Here is a 19,740-nt window from a genome sequence, read left to right as displayed (position 1 = left end):
GCAACTATCAGAACTGAAGGCCTACACTGCCAGAGAGACAATACAGCCTCCCAAGCCACGTACTCTCAATCGTGTTATCGCAGCTCATGAGAGTCAAGTTTTAAAAGTTCTATGCTAGAGAAAAATACCTCAAAAGCAGCTTGCCAGCTCCTCAGACCACAAACATTCATGTTAGCATAGCAAAGAGTTTTTGCTAGAAGCTAACCTTTCCAACTGAACTAGTATTTCTGTAGTATTTTCTGTTCCATAGGACTTTAATGAGAATACACAAATAGTTATGGTCATGTTCTGAAGTAGGGACTGAAATAATCAAAGATCAATATTCAGAAAGTATAGCAGATACTTCTACCCCGTTCAGACAAAGGACAGGGCTCAGTTTAAGCTTTTACTAGAAAAAAAACACCTCACTAGGCAGAGTCAAGTTTTATTGCTAAAGCTTTCATACCTGTAATCCTGTCTATTAATCACCAAATAGAAATGGTCTCAAATGCATGCTAAGGAAATAGTCAAATATAGAAACAAGCACTGTGGCCCAAGCTCAGTGGGGCACCAAAACCCTTGTTAACAAGTATCCTGGCAAACACCTGAAGACCAATTCTCAGACAGGAATGCAGTGTGTTAAAGGAAAGGTCTATTCATGTCAGTTTTCATACTTAAGGCACCTCCCTCCTCAAAGGGGCTAGGTACCTGTTCCAAAGTGACATTTTGTAGTTCGTCACTTCATTAGGTTGGTTGCTGTCCTGTTTTTTCAAGTCTAACAAGAAATAACATGGGTGGAACCTAAACCTCACCTACACTAACTTTTCTAGTATTTCTTTGCGCACCTAAATCATATCTAGCTCTGACTTCTGAACCGTATGGTTCTTATATAGTGTATCATTAAAAAGAAAACATGTTTCCCAAAACAGTGCATTTATTTGTGATAAGATGGCTCTCAGTACATGTAATGATGACAAAAACTCTCAGCACAAGACTACGAGTTTGTACTGTATTTACTGCAGCGGTTTTCTTAGCTAGCTGCTAGAAGAGGCAATTTTTCTCTTTCCTATGCAATCCCATTCACTCAACTCCACCTTACACATTGAAGAAAAAAAAAAAAACCCACATGTGCACCAATCATCATTTTGTTTGAATCACTAGACATCAGACAATTTTAACCAAAACCAAAAGCATACTCTCACCTGAAGTACTATAGGGTCTATGCAGGTAAACTTTGTTTCTTCTCGATAGAGGTATTCAATAGAGCACTTCAGCAGAAGAATTTTGGGATTTTTTAAGCAAGAGTTCATCTAAGAAAGACACAAAAATAGTTAAAACAAAAATACAAACACCTGGGAGGAAAAAAAAAAGTACATAAGAAAAAAAGACAGACTTCCCGTGACTGTTCCCCAACTACACATTCTTCCTTCTTATGGAGATGTTACACCCAGTTGTTGGAATTTCACAGCTACTGTCCAGTAAAAGTACAATGCTACAGGTTTCTACAGTCACCTCCAAGAACCCCAAAGTCTTGATACACATTGGAGCCTCCATCCAGATTGCTTCTATCTTGATCTCCTGCCTTATTTAAAGGCTGACTTTACTGTATTGTCATAAATCAGAACCACAAACACCTTTTTCTGGCTAAAACTTGGGGTAATTATTAGATGCCTTCTGAGGTGGTAGGGCAGAAAGAATGTTTTTCTATACGTGCATAAGGAAAGCTTCTCTCCCTAGACTCTCTGGGATAAAAGAAAATAGCCTGGAAAAGAAATGCTTTAAAAGCCTTTCTTGTTTAGGGTCTCAAACTAGAGAAAGCTTGCAACCCTCCTGAGTGGTGAGAGAAGCTTCACAACAAAAACAAAGTCAGAGCACACTTGTTTCCTTCAGCATGCACTACACCCAGCATTTGATCAATCAAGCCTGCGTTACCTTTTTGTGTGCAACATTCTTAGTGCAAACAAATCCATTCACCACCATGGAGTCAAATTTCTTTCCGCCAGGGATCTAATAAAGCAAAGAATATTTTTAGAACTGTCATACGCTCCTAATACTTCTAATGCAGTAAACCTAATACATAGAATACCTATTGTAGCTGGTATGGAAGCTTCAGCTACACCCTCAAATAACAGATGAAAGATCAGATACAGTTATGTTGGACACACAGCTCTTCTCTTTAAAGCCTGGCAAACCGAGGACAACATGAAAACATGTACTAAGTTCCAGGATCTCTACACCCCTCCCAACACATGCATACTTGTTAAACCTGGTACACTCTGGAAGATAATAAAGGAACCTAACTTCAACAGGCCATGGGGAGCATACATCTTTGCATGTGCTGCTTCCACTAACAACAAACAAGTCATAAGGAAAGGAATCATAAGAGAAGAGAGAAGGGAGGAAAAAAAAAAAAGAGAGAGAAAACCAAAACAAACTCTACCTATTATTTGAACACATCAGACACTTAACTGGCATGCCTACAGTCACAACCAATCACAGGAGTAATGAACAATATGAAACAGGTTTACTGAATAACATCTTTCGGAGGTCATTCTGTTATCAGCCTGTGAAAATGGCAGACAGCTACAAACAGCTTACACCTCTGAACACCTGCTCTTTGAACTGGAGTTTCAAGAGAGGCAGCAGCAACTGATGCTGTCTGAAGAGATGTCACAGAGCTACCACCAGAACCATAAGGCTCTCCTCATATCTGACACGGCTTCCAACAAAAGAAGCCTCCTGAGGCAAATTTTGCTGAAGAAAAATAAGCCCGAGCCTTTGATCCTCAGTCACACTAGCTCCTTGGATGTTAGTTTCACATCAGCCTCTCACAAGAAACCCTGCATGCCACAACTCCAGCCTTACAGTTTGACAACGTCAACACTTGGCCATCTGGCAGAACTGGATGCTCCATCCCATAACAATTAAGTTTTCCTCTTGAAGAAAGTCATACTTGGCACAGGAGTTCAGTCCTCCATAATGGATAGTTACAAGACAACAGATTGCTACACAGAGTCCTGTAAGCTACTTAGCCAGCATTCAGTACATCTCCAATCCAAGTACAAAACAAGCAGAAACCAAAAAAGGAAGAAAGTCATTACAGAGGTGTTGCTCTCTGCTACCTTCTGCAGCCTACAGCCTGAAAGAAAAGGTCAGCTCCAGGGCACTAAAGCACTTTTCACAGGATGCAACTTTCTTCTGTGCAACTTCTTCTAGAACCTTACCTTATCCAAAGGCCATGTTGGCCAATTACACCACTGAACATGCTGGGGGCAGTGGGAAGAGGACTCTTCTCTTCAAACAATGGGTGCCATCCTTTTGTTTCCCTACATCCACTTTGAAACTTACTTTTTTGATGTGGACAAACTGGCGGATATCCATGTCATCATCTCTGTTCTTGACATCAGGCCGCACAGTTTGAACTACCTGGCAGACCACAGGTACAATGATATCCCTCCAGGACAGTGACAGGGACTCATTGTACAGAAGCTGCTGAAGCAGTGCCATCATGTGGTTGTGATTAGCAGACCTGTAAAAAAGGCAAAACAAATAGACTTCTCATGAGAAAAAAAAATACAGAGCAGTGATTAGCTCAAGCCACATTTCAGAAGTAAATTTCTTAACATTTACAGTGCAGGAAGTCCACTGAAGGAACAGCTGCCTAGAATGTTCTACAGTCAACTCTGGTCCTGTACTTCAATACATAAGAATCACAGGGAGAAAAGCAATCAAAATATACTGTAAAAGTGTTGTTTTCTTAATGCAAACTTGTTCCTTGTATTGTCCACTGCAGATCAAGTCCCACTGAAAGCTGGTGGAACAGTGGGGCTTCAGGAATTGTTACTCAAGATATGCAAATTCTTTTTTCTATGTGTTTCTTACAGCAGCCTTTCCATGGCTTGTTTCTCTCCATTCTCTTCTCTCAGCAGATCTAGATTGCTGTGGTGCCAGCCTAGGGGCGTGAAAAAGAGTTCTTTGGACTTCTCCTCCACCCTCCTGTTGAATAACGACTCTGAAAGAGACAAACCAACCTTGTAAATATAAGGTCACAGTTGAATGCCTGTATCTTTCTGAAAGTCTACTTTGAAAAGGAAAAAATTTACTAAGACATAAGTCTAAGCCTCTTGAAATACTGAGTTTGAGCTAGGCATTATAGTAACATGATGCAGCAGTACTGAGTATAAGTGGTGAGTGTACAAATGAAAAGTGAGCTACTAAAATTCTTGTAACATCAGTATAGAGCAGACTGTTTTGTCTTTTGGAACTGAATTGTTAGCAAGTTTGTTAAGACAAGAGAAAAATTTTATATCCTAGTTCTGCCTATCAGTAAGCAGCAAATTCCAAATACTGTGTATATTGGTAATTATAACGCCTTATAGACTTAGAACATTGGTCAAAGGCACTAATTTGATCCACAAAAAGCTGCTGCTTTGGAAACATCTACATATAAGTGACATTCAAAGATCTAGTTATTTCATTCAGGCTGTAGCATAAGTATCAAAAATAGCTTGGTAAAGGCCTTGTTTAGCACATCTCCCAAATGTATTTTAAAGAAATCCTATGCTACCAATTCATATGTCAGACTTCTGAACCTTTATTTGACTTGCAGCCCTGATCCCACACACCATCTCACTGATGCTCAGGTGCAGAGGGAGCTACCTGCAGGCTGGTTTATCTAGCTTATGTCCCAGTATTTAATACTACAGAATTCTCAAGGATCTTCTGTCAAGAAAGTGGTATACGCTTTTCAAAAGATCTCAGCATGTCTTCTCACCTCCATCCACCTAAACATCATATACACAGGTATCTCTCCACTATGATAAACAGGATGCCAATGAAGGCTGTATCCACTGAGTACAATTTTTTAAATCCTAAATATCAGCATGAACTATAGCCATTTCTGGTTATGGAAACAGAAAGCATGTTTCAGTAGTATAAGACAGTCCTCACTTGTGGGTAGGGCGGGGGCTGCCACTTTCAATCACTACATTGTGCAGTAACTCCTTAGAACTGTTCTCTGTTTTGCAGTACCAAGATTAGAAGTTATTTCAGCACAGTTTTCTGTGCTTTGAAAGAGTTAATAGGTTATTTCCTGCACAGGTATTATGATATTTTAGAGGGAAGTTATAAACTTCCCTTTTCTCATAATGTCTGACTATATTCTAAGTCATTTATGCTAGCAGTGAATAAATTTTCATCAGCAAGTCTGTAAGTCTTCAGAGTTCAAACTTAAAACTCCTCAGAGTGCATGGCTCAACTGCAAAATCCTTATACAACAATAATCTGTGCAGGACTACTGAAAAAAAGACTCTCTAAAAACAATTCTTCTTCCAGATGGTCCATACCCAAAATTAGCTGTGTAGAAGATTAACAGAAGTTACATTGTTTTTTCTCCTTTCCTTTCTCCCGCAAAAACTCAGTTAAAAACTAAGCATTAGTTTAATCAGAGACTTTATTTTTCTAGCTGCACAGACATTAAGGTTTCCCTCTTATTTCCTCCTCTTATAATCTCAGCAAAATCAATAACATTAACTGGGAGAAAAAAGCCCACAAGTGCACTCAGCCGTGATATTGGAAGGCACATGGGTTTTAAAACTCACAACTACATCTAATGGCTTTTCATTTCAGAAGTAGTAGTGGTGGTGGTGATGACATGAAACCCAGAAAGATTTAAGAGATGAAGCTTTAAGCTGCTCTGTAGAAGCAGTACAATTAATCATATCACATCTTCATTTGCTTGCACAGAAAATGAAAATCGGTGTCTGTTACATAAGTTTGTGGGTGGGGAAGTTGTGAACAGACTTGCTGCTTACATTTATTTAAAAATAAAAAAAAAATAAAAGCTTTTCTTTGAGCGCTTTTGAATTAAGAAATCTGAGAAATGAAAGAAATTTCAGCTTGAAAGTGCATTCAAAAAAGTTGGAGTACAGTTTATATATTAGTTTTGCCACAAATAAGTTCAGATTTACTGTCAAGCAAATATTGCTAGTGTCGATGCCCTGTTAAAGGAGTACTGAGGAGTTTTCATCATTATATTAAAACTCACAACGGCAACATTTGAAGTTTCTCCTTACCTTTAATAAAAGCATCACTTATAGAGAACATCTGCTGCCCTCCGTTTTCAGGATTCAAGTACTCTGAAAGAAGAGAGAAGAGGGAGATAGGCGGAGACAAGAAAAACGACAGGTTACGCTGGTGCGCCCATATAATTACAATGTACACGCCCACACCAGAAGCAGCAGCATTACTCATCTAAGTGTTTAGTCACCAATTTAGCAACAGCGTGATGAGTGGTCAAGACAAGAATATCCTCTCATTCTTGTTCTATCAAAAAGTTCTAAGATCACAGGAAAATAGTACCTGTAACTGTGAAGAAACAAAACAAAGTAGACACGAACAAACACTGAACTAGGAGTTAAGAGTTTGCTTTTCCAATTGACCCACACCACACTTTTCTGGATCTGAATACAAATGCGTTAAACTGAGCAGACACCATGGGAATGTCCAGAAAGGGAACAGCCTCCTCACTCTTGTCTAAAAATGCAGCTTCAGAAGATATTCTGCTCTCACACTCCAATGGAGTATCTCAGATTGAGGGAGAGACCAGCCATAAAATTTATCTTACATGATGAAGGAAATAAAAGACAGCCTGCCTTTCAAGAGCTAGAAGTCTAAAGCCTAAAACAGCTTAAAGTCTTTTGAGGAATCCATAATGACAGTTGGACTCCCAGCAACAAAAGAAAGCAAGAGTTACATATCACTTTACATATGGGAAATAGGATGAAGACCAATCTACTACACCTGTTTAGCTTGCTAGATCTTGATCTTTCATGCAGGCTGGCTGGCTACAAAAACATGTTCTCTCCAGAGGCCATTAGCTTGTTGGGTCCTTAGCTAGTTCCTTGCTTCTACAAAAAGGGATTGTACAATGGGAAAACAAGAGCAATAGCCCAACTTCTCATAGAACATGATGATTCAAAGTCTAAAGCTAATCCTTTACCACTTTTCCTAAGAATGGTCCAGACCTACTGCCACAAACAGAACACAAAGCCAGGCAGCTTTCAGACACCAACAGACACCAACAAAAAGTTGACAGGACACAAGCAATCACAAGTCTCTGACCAGCAGCACTCAAGAGATCCCTTACATGACATAAGTTTAATAATCTGAGCTTGTCTGTAGCCACTCAGTTTGCAAACAAATACTCAATAGATGATCAACATACCAGAGAAGTTGCAAGCTTCCCTTGTAGCTTGATGGTTACTTGCAGATTCCTTTCATCTCTTGCTTACATGAAGAGTTTAGCATTACAAGCAACCTACTCCTTGATAAAAGCTGACTCACCTCCAGCGTTCATTTATCCACAGCCTCACAGACCACCTAAAGAAAGTCATGTCATGCTGTACCTACACATGAGCATGTATACTAGCACCTCCATCCCTCTCCACCTTGCAACAGCTCCAGGGCAGCAGCTCTTACTGTGAACACACTGAAATTAGGTCTGACACATATCCCTGACTGACATGGCCAAGGCAGGAGTTAACTCCAGCTAAAACTTAGCCTTAGTTATGCTCTGGACACAGACACAGGTGGCACCCCTAAACCAGGAACACTTCTCTTCAATACAGCTTCACCTCCTATAACTTTGCTTCCAATTGTGATCCAGGGGAAGACAAGATAGAATATCATAACTCTTCCTAGACTGGACAGATAACGCACTCATAGGTGTGAGTTTGAGACAGTGAGAGAGGCTAACACACACATTTCTTACCTCTCATCATCCTTACATGCATCATGCTCCAAAGAACATTGGAGGAAAAGTTTCTGATATTGGTAACTGTATCTCTTTAAAAACAGTAACTAAAACCCACATTTAAAACAAGTCACTTAATCTCTTCCCTCAATTTAAATGCAGAAAGCAATCTTACTTTGCTTCCCATTTTGATATACACCATAAAGTACCATTGTCTTTAGGCAGATGATACTACAAATGAGTCACTGTACTCACTCACAAGATACTACAAGCCAGTTAACTTGGAGTCATTAGAATTCCATGGACGCACACCAGCCATTAGTCAGCCTATAACATCACAAGAAGTCCTGCCATTAGACTCAGACTATATACGAACCACTCTGTTTTAAAATACAGCTGGTACATCACAGGCCCTTGCTTCAAAGCAGCTGACCTCTGTGACTGGTGGAAATTGCATATTCCTTAATCATTTGGAGAAACCCACTAACCACTTAAATCAAAGTTGAACTGCACTGTTAGCACTGATGTTTTATCCTGTCAGTCCTCCCCCAATGACTGTAATTTACACAGTTGTGAGGAAATTGAGTTACTAGCCTCAAAAGGTGCGTGTGATCTTAAGTTTTACTTCATTGTTCCAAAGAAAATTAAGTCACCCAGCCTAAGGACAAAAGACAATTCCATTGAAATCAAGCAAAATACACGTGTCCATAAGGGTCACAGGGGTCATACTGACCCGTGACAGCAGCAAACACACCATGTCACTGATAGACTACAGTACTCTCTTCTTAAAATAACCACACCCCATTTTACACAGAAGCTTAACTATCCAGTCTTGGTTGCCTAATCATCGTGATGTCCTGTAACATCCTGGATGGCATCTTCTGTTGAATACAGCCCATGTAAATCAGGAACACAAGGTGAAAGTCTTTGCACTCCAACTTTAATTTCCAGAACAAAGTTTGAGAAGTCATCCATTTCACTACCCTAGGCACTGCAGGGTTTTGCCTCACCTGATTTTTGAAGGCCTTGAATAACAAACATCTAAGTACCTACAAAATTTCAGTCTCCTTCTTGCCACAAGGTGTTTCTTGCTGTTCAGGATGTTGTTAATCATTTTAACTTGTTGCTCCCTGGTCAGGGACTTTCCTCTAGGGACTCTCATGCCAGGAATCCAAAAAAAAGATGTACAGCAAGTCCTCTGTATTTGCAGAGGATTCAGATTTTTCAAAAAACTGCAGAATAATACCTATCTCTCCACAGTGCGTTTTAATGACTCACACCTCCACCCTATCCCAGTTCTGGGCACATTACTGATACTCTCCCCTCAAGGGAAATACATTCTCTCAAAAGGAACTGTTCCCAGTTTTCTACTACAAATTACACTCCTACAGAATAATCTGGTTAAGACACTACATGTTTCAGGAACAGATAACGAATACCAGTCAGCAGAGATTCACCAAATACAGCAGAGTGCTGCCAACATATATAATTCAATGGGAAGTCTCTCTCCTTTCAGTCCCCTCACCACTTGCCTTTTCTGCTGATCTTCTCTGAGCTCTCCATCATCAAAACCTTTCTCACGAGAGCTTCAGTTATGGCTATGAGACGCCTTGATTTAGTCAACAGTTTCCGAGAGAGGTAGGCTCTCTTACGTTTCCCCTTCATCATGTACTGCTTTTTCTGTATGAGGAGATAAAGACTCAGCTATGTCTGAAACCAGGACTACCACTCTACAAGTCCTTTAACACTGGCCAGAGCCAAACTGACTACTGCCTGCTTTTCTGCCAACACACACTGATAAAGCTAAACCTGCTATAGCTGCAAATTTATAGGATACTGCAGCACACCTGGGCCTGTTTCAAGCTCACTTAATCTGGCACCTGTCCTTCCTAAAAGGAATTCATTGATGTATTCTCCCTCTCCACACCTTTCCTTCCCTGCAGATGTATTAGCTTTTCATTTGATTAGGGTATCAGCTGAGAACAAGTTGAAAGGAACCAATAACAAGGTGGTGTCAGTAGTGCTGACAACCAGTCCCTACTGTTGAATCATCTGACATGAACTTAAATTTTGAACCTGCTCAGCTCCTCTCTTTGAGGGGAAAATTAAGCAGTTAGATTTCCCTTCTTCTGGACGTATTTTTAGCAAACAATAAAAGGTGACTACAATACGCACTGATAAATGCCCTCTCTAATTTGCCTCACTTTCTCCCATGTCTAACATACTTTGAATGTCAGCTGTGGCCAGTTCTACTTCCTCACTCTCTTCAGTGATCATTTCACAGCTTCACAAAACGCAATCTGTATGCAAGCATACAGTCTTGCATTCTGATCCACAACAACAGAGATCCATCAGACTTTATAGAAGGATGAATTCATTAGAGGTCGTCTAAATTATTTAACTGGATTATCTTTTGAAGTTGGAAATACTGAAGTGGTGGGGTGAAACAATAATTAAGAATAATTGTGTGGTGCCGTCAACACGCTGGAAGGGAGGGATGCCATCCAGAGGGACCTCGACAGGCTGGAGAGGTGGGCCCATACCAACCTCATGAAGTTTAACCAGGCCAAGTGCAAGGTCCTATATCTGGGTCATGGCAACCCCAGGCACAAATACAGACTGGGCAGAGAATGGATCGAGAGCAGCCCTGAGGAGAAGGACTTGGGAGTACTGGTCGACGAGAAGCTCAACATGAGCCGGCAATGTGCTCTTGCGGCCCAGAAGGCCAACCGCGTCCTGGGCTGCATCAAGAGGAGCGTGGCCAGCAGGTCGAGGGAGGTGATTCTCCCCCTCTACTCTGCCCTCGTGAGACCTCACTTGGAGTATTGCGTCCAGTTCTGGAGTCCCCAACATAAGAAGGACATGGACCAGTTGGAGAAGGTCCAGAGGAGGGCCACGAAGATGATAAGAGGGCTGGAGCACCTTTCCTATGAGGACAGGCTGAAAGAGTTGGGGCTGTTCAGCCTGGAGAAGAGGAGGCTCCGGGGTGACCTTATAGCGGTCTTCCAGTACCTCAAGGGGGCCTACAAGAAAGATGGGGAGAGGCTGTTCAGGAGGGCCTGTTGTGATAGGACAAGGGGTAAAGGTTTTAAAATAGAGGGAGGTAGATTCAGGTTGGATATTAGGAAAAAATTTTTTACCATGAGAGTTGTAGAACACTGGAACAGGTTGCCCAGAGAGGTGGTGGATGCTCCATCCCTGGAGACGTTCAAGGCCCGGTTGGATGAGGCCCTGAGCAACCTGATCTAGTTGGAGATATCCCTGTTCCTTGCAGGGGGGTTGGACTAGATGGCCTTTGAAGGTCCCTTCCAGCCCTAACCATTCTATGATTCTATGAATAAGAAATTCCTTAGAAGCTGCCACAGATAGAGGTCTACAAAGCTGATGTAACCTTAGGTAAGGAAGCAGAGCAAAGATATCAATTGCTATCCAGCAGGTAAAGCAACTAGAATATACTAGACCTAAACCAGTGGCAAGCCCTGGTTTCAGTCAGCTCTTGTCCAATTTAGAGAATGCGGTTGTCAACAGGCAGGCACCATATTTTTTCCATAAGGGTTTTGCTTACAGTTACAATCTTTCAATTTAGTACTTATTTAGGAGAAAAAACTTTAAAAGAAGTCTTCAACACTGAGTTTTTTATTTCTTCCTACCTGGCTTAAGTGGGTGCTCTTTTTTGAACAAATGTTACATATAGGAATTAAGTTAGGTGTTGTTGCTCATCAGTAAGATTCTTCTGTCAAATGTAAGCTTATTAAGGTACAATCACAAGTCAGCACAGAGCTCTTGCAAGTTAATTTTGTTCGTTTGTTGCTTGGGGTTTTTTTTCTTGCTTGCTTTTCCGGTTTAATCTCAAACTGTAGAGATATATCAAACTGGTTTATGCACAGACTATTTTTCCACCTCAGTTAGCCAGAAACTGTATACGTGGATCTGCCCTATTATGTATGGGCAGGAGACTTTGCTTCAACTGCAAAGAGAAAGTCACAGGGGAAGTTACACACTCTGCAGAGAAGGTGTTTCAACAGGTCTACTGAGCCTCCTCAGAGGTAATCACATCAAAACTGCAAGCAAGCGCCAGCTAAATATCATATTTCCCCCTCTGTAAGACAGCTACAAAAGTAGTGTCCAAATAGGTCAGTATTATTAGGGCCCAGCTCTCCATCATGTGCAACTCCAGCTGGTGACTACCTCATACCTTTTTGGTCGGCAGGGTGAGGGGGCACATGTGGGTACTTGGAGTGCTTCTTGATATGGAAGTTCACGTTGTCCAGCTCCACGTTCAGGCTGATGGAGGCGGCTGAATCACTGTCCATTGCGGACTGGAAGCTGCTGACTGAAGTGCGCTTGCTAGGGCTGGCGGAGTCTTTTAGTGTTGGGTAAGGGGGAAGATACAGGGAGGAGAAGGGTTCAAATGGGTATCATGAGGGTACCGGAGAGGAGAAAAATCGTCTTTAATACATAAAGACCAGTGTGCAATACTACAGGAATACAGTATTTTCATAGTTCTATTCTTATCTTCATGTGTGCATGCTGACATATTGGGCATTCTTTAGTGCATTACTATAGGGCCCAAATCAAGCAGAAGTCTGCCTGAGAAACAGAAGAAAGCAATTTACATGCTTCTCCTCCATTAGAAGTACGAAGCTTCACCAGTTCCACTAAATACAAAATACAGTATCCATCATAAGAAAGAGGAGGACTAGCTAGGTTATAGTCTGCTTAGATCCTTACAGCCCCACGTGCACACACAGAAACACACACACACACGTAAAGCAAGACATGGTTAAACTACTGTGTCCCAATGGACTGGGGATAACGGGAGAAAGCAGAGTGAGAACAAGACTCCGGTGAAACTCACTGGCTAAGTTATCTTCTCCTTCATCAGCAATCTGCTCTGTGTCACTGTCATCAAACTTGATGTCTTTGAACCAGGATGGCTCAGAGTGCCCCTCTACAGAGTTCACAGAGTCACTGTCTGGAGATGGGGTCTCTGAGAACTCCGTGCTCTAGACGACAAGGAAGAAAAAAAGGTGTTAAAGTGAGCTCTTCTGAAATATTAAGCAGCCTTAGAAAGCAGCCTGTTACAAATGCAGATCAGGCATTACAAAAATCAGACAATATTCTCAGTGGGCTGAGCCAGGTTAGTCATAGAGCCACTCTCCTTGGCATGAAATAGGAACTCTTTGGGACAGGAAACAAGTATTTCTTTACACTTCCCACATGCTTAGTCCCTGCCTCCTCCCTACCTCCACACAAGTCGTGACTAAGTGGCACTAAAGGACAAACTTATTCTACTGCTTGTTTTCTGTCACCACATCCAGCTAAGTAGCTGAGAATTCCTTTCACCAGCCAAGGCGGGTGATGACCATATCCTTTGCCCACAAACAAGTACATGCAGCTTTTGGTGGAGGCTAATTCTAAGTTACTGGAGCCATTCTGTGACTGATCAAAGTAGCTCTAAGAGTTTCACTCAAGTCAGGCTCTGCCTGGGGCTACTGTGTCCAAACAAAGCCTGGCTTTGTTTGAACCTGGAAAAAGGTTCAAACCTGGAAAAGCAAAGCCTTTGCTTAGAACCTGGCGAGCATCTAAGCAATTTCCATCAGCCATCCTGATACCTCTAGTCACCTCAAGAGGAAGTTCGCACTATCATTCCTTTGGCTACAAGTGCAGCAAGCAACTGAGTCAACAACACTGTTTCTCCTGACTCTTATCCAGGAGAAATGAGATCAGACAGTGCTTTCAGCTAACAAAAACAAACAAAGCAACAATTGGCTTTAAACCTTGAATAACATAAGCCCCTTACAAAGAGCCGCAAACAGGGATCCACAAGCACTTGCTAGTTAAGGGCAAGTTTTTACTACCAAAATGAGACAGTGCAGTTAACTAGCTGAGATGCCAGATGAAGCCCACAGCAATCTCCTAATGGCTGCTAGCTTTCTGACTGAGGTCTCTGGGACAGCTGAGCCATTCTTTATTGTGAGAAACTGCAGAACATGGCAGAGTGTCAACTAAATACTTTCAGGTGACAGAGATATCTTGTTCAAGGTAAAAAACCCAATCCAATCACTCAGGCCAGTGACTGCTCTTACCCCTCAGCAAGTCTGACTGCAATGAAATACAGTAGGATAGCATCTCTGGTCACTGGTTCCCTGCCTCCCCCTCAGCTTGTCAGTTCTGTTTGGGAGACATGATGAAGACTCCCTCCCAGTGTTGCATCATGTGGCTAAGGTACTGAATTCTTTACTACTGCCATCACTGGACATCAGAAGGTGGTTACCAATACAATATATAAGAAGATCCAATACTGTATATGTAAGACATCCACTCTTTGGATGTTTTTAAAGAAGGAATTTTGAAGCAGAAGACCACCATTGTGTCTCAGTCATCAGTAATCGCACACAGATTCTGGATTCTGCACATGATAGCACAGCTGCCACAAGCACAGACTGTGCCATTGCAAGGCCTCCATGGAAGATGTTCACCATGAGAGGCGACTGGAGATTTTATGCAGCACTATGCGCAATAACTCATCCTCCACAGAGGACAGGTCCAAAGCTTTCTAGGCAAATGAGGCTTCCTCAGGCTTTAAAACCACTATGAAAAAAGGCCTGGATCCCAATTCTCTGTACAGGAGAGCTGATTTAAAAAACATACAATGGCTGCTGAGAACACGATTAGAAAAGATTCTCATGAGCAACCAAACCCAGGAGGGCCCATAGCTTTCCTACTCTTCTTACCTGTAACGGTCTGTAGAGAGCATATTCATCTCTGAAGAGTTGATCATGATGACTGACACATTCTAGCCAGCGTCCATCAACCAACGCTTGTCCTATTGCAATGGCTTGGACCCTGGAGGTATAAGAATAGAGATGGCTTTCTAAGTCTAGTTCTAAACACACATGGTTTATGGTACAAGCATGCTACAAAAGGAAAGAGTCAGTTGGCTACGCCCTATTTGACTCACCAGTATCCCATTGCCATGTTTAACCAGACATTATTAAAGATACTGTGTAGAGGCAGCACAGTGTACTTGTTCAAGTATGGAGCTAGACAAAGAGACTGCCAGTACTCTAAACTCGGCTGAAGTGTCCAACAGACAATTAAGACATAGTGTTTGTGCTCCTCCAATATTGTGAGCTTGATTTATACATACTGAGCATCTCTGCTGAGTGAGGACTGTTGCTCTACACTTAAGAACCATCTAAGTTTTATCCTCTCTCACATAAACACCCCAGATTCTTTATACTCGCTTACAAGGTTAAGAGCCTGCCAGCCCCACCAAAAATTTAGCTATCAAACACTATTAGTGATCTCTGATCCCAGGGGCAGACTTGCCCTTTGGAGTATCAGTGAACATTTTTGGACAGTCTTTGTAAAACACTCACTGTTCTCCAACTGTTTGAGTGATAATTGTCCCATAAGCTGCCTCCCACACTGGCTGCCAAACCAGACAGGTTCCTGTGCCCTGTTATTTTGAGCCACATGGAGTTAGAACCCTACTTGCTTTGGTAGGCAATAAAGAAGAGATCTGAATTTTCTTTCTTTCTCTTGTCCCAGTAAAGGAGTGTATCTCTGCAGTCTAAGTAAGGTACCCTATATCAGCTAGAACTCACAACCTCATGTCCCAGGGACAGAAGACACCTGCTGTCCTAAGGCATCAAGGTTACCTTGTGGTTATGTGCCCATTTCTGATGAGCCAGTTGACCAGCTCTTTTCCCACAATGCAGTTAGGATGTGTCCGCAGCCAATAGCGATGATCTTGAAACTCCATCCCATTGTTGTGATGGCAGATTTTCTTCCACAGATCTTTCAGCTGGACTGAGTCCTGGACAAGGAGACGTGTGAGTTACCAGTCTGACCTTAGCACTAGTTTCAAGGGCATTAACCTGGGCCCTCAGGCCAGCTTCTAGATCAAGAGCCCTCCACAAACAGGCATAAAATGTAAATCATTCTGCACACTCGATGCGATGGTACAAACAGAAACAGCAAACAGACACGAGATCAGCTCCTTGTATCCCTCCTTTTATATAAAGTTGAGAACAAGGAAGAAACAAAGTGGGTACTCTCAGAGGTAAGGGGTTTTTGTTTTTAATGTGGCAAGATTTTGTACTGCCTACAAAATACTTATGTCCTCACTACTGCCCTCTTGCACCCCATTCTCCAACTCAAGTGGTGTGTGAAAATGAAGAGGGCAATGAAAACTCATCCTCTAGAAGAGAGTTTTTCTATATAATCTGTGCTCAACCTAGGGTTTGTGAAGCACACTAGTCCATTATCAAGCCCAGATAGAAAGCAAGTACTTGACACAGCAACGTACATGGCTATGTTCGAGTTCTGGGATATGATTTCTTGTTGAGGATTCCCTTTTTATTGTCCAGTATCAAGCCTTTTTTAAACATGGCTAGCTTTGGCAAAAAAGGAGCGTACCCCTCCCAACTCAATTAACCATTTTTGAATCTGTGGATCTCTTTTCCCCCACTACTTGGAACACTTCAGCCTATACCTCAAAATTATTTTTCAGGCCTGTTGAGCCTGTGCACGAACTCTTGTGTAGGCTATGCTCCATCCAAACTGAAGAGTCTCTGTGCACCTGCCCCTTTTGCTTTGCCATATGCACCCTGGCTTGACACTCCATCGTTGCAGAGTGGAAACTGGGATTTGGGATTATTTTGAGAGAGCAACAGAGCACCCCAAGGGGTGGAGAAGAGACACTGCAGCTCAATTTCTCAAATGCCTCACTCGTTCTCTTTTTGTGTAACAGAGGGGAAAAAAGCTTTAATTAAAATTTAACTGGTTTCAGCTTTCCAGTTAACCGCAGACCCACATTCTTGCACTTTCCCAAGGCTGCTCTGAGATCCAAGAGTTTTTCTCCACTTGTGTTACTGGACTGGCTTTCTGCTTTTATTTCCAGCAATGGCTGTCCTGGGTATTAGCATAAAACCAATGTCAGCAGCTCCCCTTCCACACCAGGTATAGAGTCAAATGGATCAGTAATGGAATACATCATAGGATCACAAGATTTGATGCAACTGGCGATTCAACAGTTCAGCTGCTTTGTAGTTTACCCTTAACTCACATGGTGAATTCAGTGAACTGGACAAACAGGCAGAACACAGCAAATCCTTTCAATTCAAGGATTTTGACCTCTGTTTCACAGAAGTATGTGCTTACCCCAGTGTACATACATCCTCCTCTATCTTATTTCATGAGCAAAGTTCATTAGTCTTCTGAAAGGAATACGTTAAGCTTTAAATTAACTCCTGATACAGAGTCAGCCCCACATGCTAAGGGCATGAAACAAACGGGAAATTCACAGAAAATCCTGCACTAATTGACACTACATCTTCTGCTCTTACAAGAACAGAAGTGATACTACCAATCCTCTTCTCTCCCAAGGAAGGGAGACAGACAAAAAAAATCAAACAATGTGAAACTGAAATGCATTGAGACTTGATCATTTTGGTCCAAGTTGCGTTCACAGTATTTTAAATTTCATTTTTCCTGCATTAATATACACTCATGGGGTAGGGTGGTGTAAAGACGTGCCGTAAAAATGTTTCTCTCTCACATGGTTATCCATTTACAAAGCACCCTAGAAAGGAGTTGTGCAACTGAACAGGAATGAGAGTGTTTCTGCACCCTCAGGAATACTGGTATGCATTTTGCTGACAGCAGGCAAATATATGTGAACACAGAAATTAGCCTTCCTGGTTTTAAACTGGCAATGGGGAGCAATCTTGAATCTTTTAATGTGTGAAAAACACTCCCTTCCCTTTTCTGCATCTTTTTAGCCCCATTTGTTGGAAACACTGCCCCACCCTCAAAGAAAAGAAACCCTGTTTTCTACTGAACATTGTACAGCAATTGCCACCTACAACACTGCCTCTGTGAGGAGGGGATAATAACACACAACACTGTTGCACATTGATTTTTCTTTGAAAAAGTACGTCACTACAACCTTCTACAAAATGTTATATTTATTCTGCAAACAAGGGGAGGGGCCAAGTTATGTTTTGGCCCAATAAGCTGTAACAGCTTAACTCATTCATCATGGCGTAAACATTGTGAAACAGCCATTTAAAGGTTCTGATTCTGTGGCCTGTGAAAGGGAAAATCTGAATGTGGAGAAACACAGAATCAGGTCATTGCATTATAGCTACAAGCATGACAGGTTTAACCCACAAGAAGCCACCATACACTGACTCCACACTGCATAACACGCTTCCTAAGACTAAAACTGTCAACACCTTTATGCAAACATCACATTAAACTATGACTTGTTTCACAAAGACAGAAGTGTCCAAAGTAGCATCAATATTCTCATCCCTGCACAACATGGAGGAGGCATCCAGGTAAGAGTGCTCAGACAAGAGCCTTTAAAGGCAGCAAGATACTCCTGCTACATGACAAAAGAAAGGCAAACTTCATTGCCTTCACAGAGCAAGACAAACAGAAGTCTGAAAAGTACCAGAAGGATTTTGCGCTCATCTTCACTGGTCTCGGCCTTCATATGTGTGCGACTGGCCTGGGGGCTGACAGATGTCTCATAGGCAGGCACCATTGGTGAGCCTGAGCGATCCAGTGACAGGTTAGTGATGCTGGCTGATCTGTAGTGGAAGAGAGAAGAATTGAAGTACAAGCGTTCATTGCGCGGTGCTTTACCAGAGCAGGCATTGATCTCGTAGCATGCTAAAAAGGAACTTCAGCCTGTGACATTGTTCACTCTTCTCAGTATAGACTTACTGCTTAAAACTTCCTCTTCTGTCAAAGCAGAAAAAAGGATCCCTAGGAAGCAAGTGTATTGCTTTGGAACATCTAAGTTAAACAAACTTTTGTAAAGCTCTTTGTAAGAAGCAGTTAGAACTAGGTTTAGGCACAGCAATTCATATATGTTTGCATTTGAATAGACTGGGGAAGGGACAGGATGCTGAGTAATAAGCAGCTCCAGTGGTTTGGAGGCAAGACACATGCCAGCAAGGACAGCCAACTCCAGGATCCCTGTAACAGGGCACTGAGATTCTGTCTCTCCTTGACCAATTTAAAATTCCTTCTCCTCAGCTCTCTGAAATATATGGCTGACAGGTTGCAGAGTCTGAAAGTTTGAGTATCTGTTCTCTAGAGCGGCTAAACTGTCTGCTGAAGTCAGAGGTCAGTCCATCTGGCAATTTTCCTTGTACTGCAATATGAAGCAGCCACCTGATCTCAGCCCAGTTGTTAGGAAATCTTAGCTACACACACCAATACAAACACCCCATTTCACAATAATCATTGCAAACTTACAAATGCAAATACAAGTTCCAGATTCTCTCTGCTCCAATATCGCACAAGTAGTCTAAGCCTCTGAATAACTAGAGTGCAACTTCTGATCGCGCAGCAGCAAAAAGCATGCAGCGTAAGCTATTCATGCTAAGGGCACTCTAAGAAGTGAGGACGGAAAAAGGCTTCTGGATACAGCAACAGGGAAGCTTAAAATGACAATGCTGAACCGACTCAAGAGGCTTGGAGCAGTCTCAGTAACGAGTACTGTTGCCAGTCTCTAGCCTTTGGAATGAAACTCAGATTACTTCACAGAGCTTGCTAACTGGCTAACAGACACTCCAGTTATTCCCAAGAATTCTCAATGGATGATGCAGGTGAGGCCAGGCATGAAATAACAAAGCTACCCTATTTCAGCTTTTGTACCGCAAGGAAGTAGGCACTGAAGGCACAATAGTCTCAAAATCACTGCTTTTTCATCCTGTCTCTTGAGGAGGAATACTGGGCTGATAAAGGGGTTTAGTTAGGTCCTTTTTAGCCATTTATGCAAAATCAAAGGAAACTACATTGGTACAAAATCTAGGGGCGATAAGCAAAAACTTTTCATCAGGCATTCAAGGTAGCCTAAAACTCTGACAGTATTCTACTGTTCAGATGCTCTCAAGTTAAACAAAGTTAGAATTGGCAGAGTTATGCATCTAACAGAAAGCATTCTTATGGGGAAGATGAGACTGACACGAAAGTCCGTCATT

At 42.0% G+C, this 19,740-nt stretch overlaps 1 protein-coding gene across 6 annotated transcripts in view; it reads right to left on the bottom strand.

Annotated features, from left to right (window-relative positions):
- PIKFYVE (phosphoinositide kinase, FYVE-type zinc finger containing) overlaps positions 1 to 19,740 on the bottom strand; it is a 68,813-nt gene that overhangs the window by 29,642 nt on the left and 19,431 nt on the right. For 5 of the 6 annotated variants that reach the window (XM_086615685.1, XM_086615686.1, XM_086615691.1 and 2 more), the window contains 10 exons: positions 18,201 to 18,339; positions 15,400 to 15,557; positions 14,470 to 14,581; positions 12,591 to 12,738; positions 11,928 to 12,095; positions 6,054 to 6,116; positions 3,862 to 3,991; positions 3,328 to 3,508; positions 1,912 to 1,986; positions 1,182 to 1,289 (listed from right to left, as the gene is read on the bottom strand). In XM_086615685.1, the coding sequence (XP_086471811.1) occupies positions 1,182 to 1,289; positions 1,912 to 1,986; positions 3,328 to 3,508; positions 3,862 to 3,991; positions 6,054 to 6,116; positions 11,928 to 12,095; positions 12,591 to 12,738; positions 14,470 to 14,581; positions 15,400 to 15,557; positions 18,201 to 18,339 (1,282 nt within the window). The remainder of the gene's footprint in view (positions 1 to 1,181; positions 1,290 to 1,911; positions 1,987 to 3,327; positions 3,509 to 3,861; positions 3,992 to 6,053; positions 6,117 to 11,927; positions 12,096 to 12,590; positions 12,739 to 14,469; positions 14,582 to 15,399; positions 15,558 to 18,200; positions 18,340 to 19,740) is intronic. The other variant, XM_086615687.1, reaches the window with a different exon arrangement.

Source organism: Tauraco erythrolophus, chromosome 8 (genome assembly GCF_009769465.1).
Source record: "Tauraco erythrolophus isolate bTauEry1 chromosome 8, bTauEry1.pri, whole genome shotgun sequence".
Taxonomy (NCBI): domain Eukaryota; kingdom Metazoa; phylum Chordata; class Aves; order Musophagiformes; family Musophagidae; genus Tauraco; species Tauraco erythrolophus.
The sequence above is the reverse complement of the archived record's forward strand: the minus strand, read 5'-3'. Positions and strand labels throughout refer to the sequence as shown.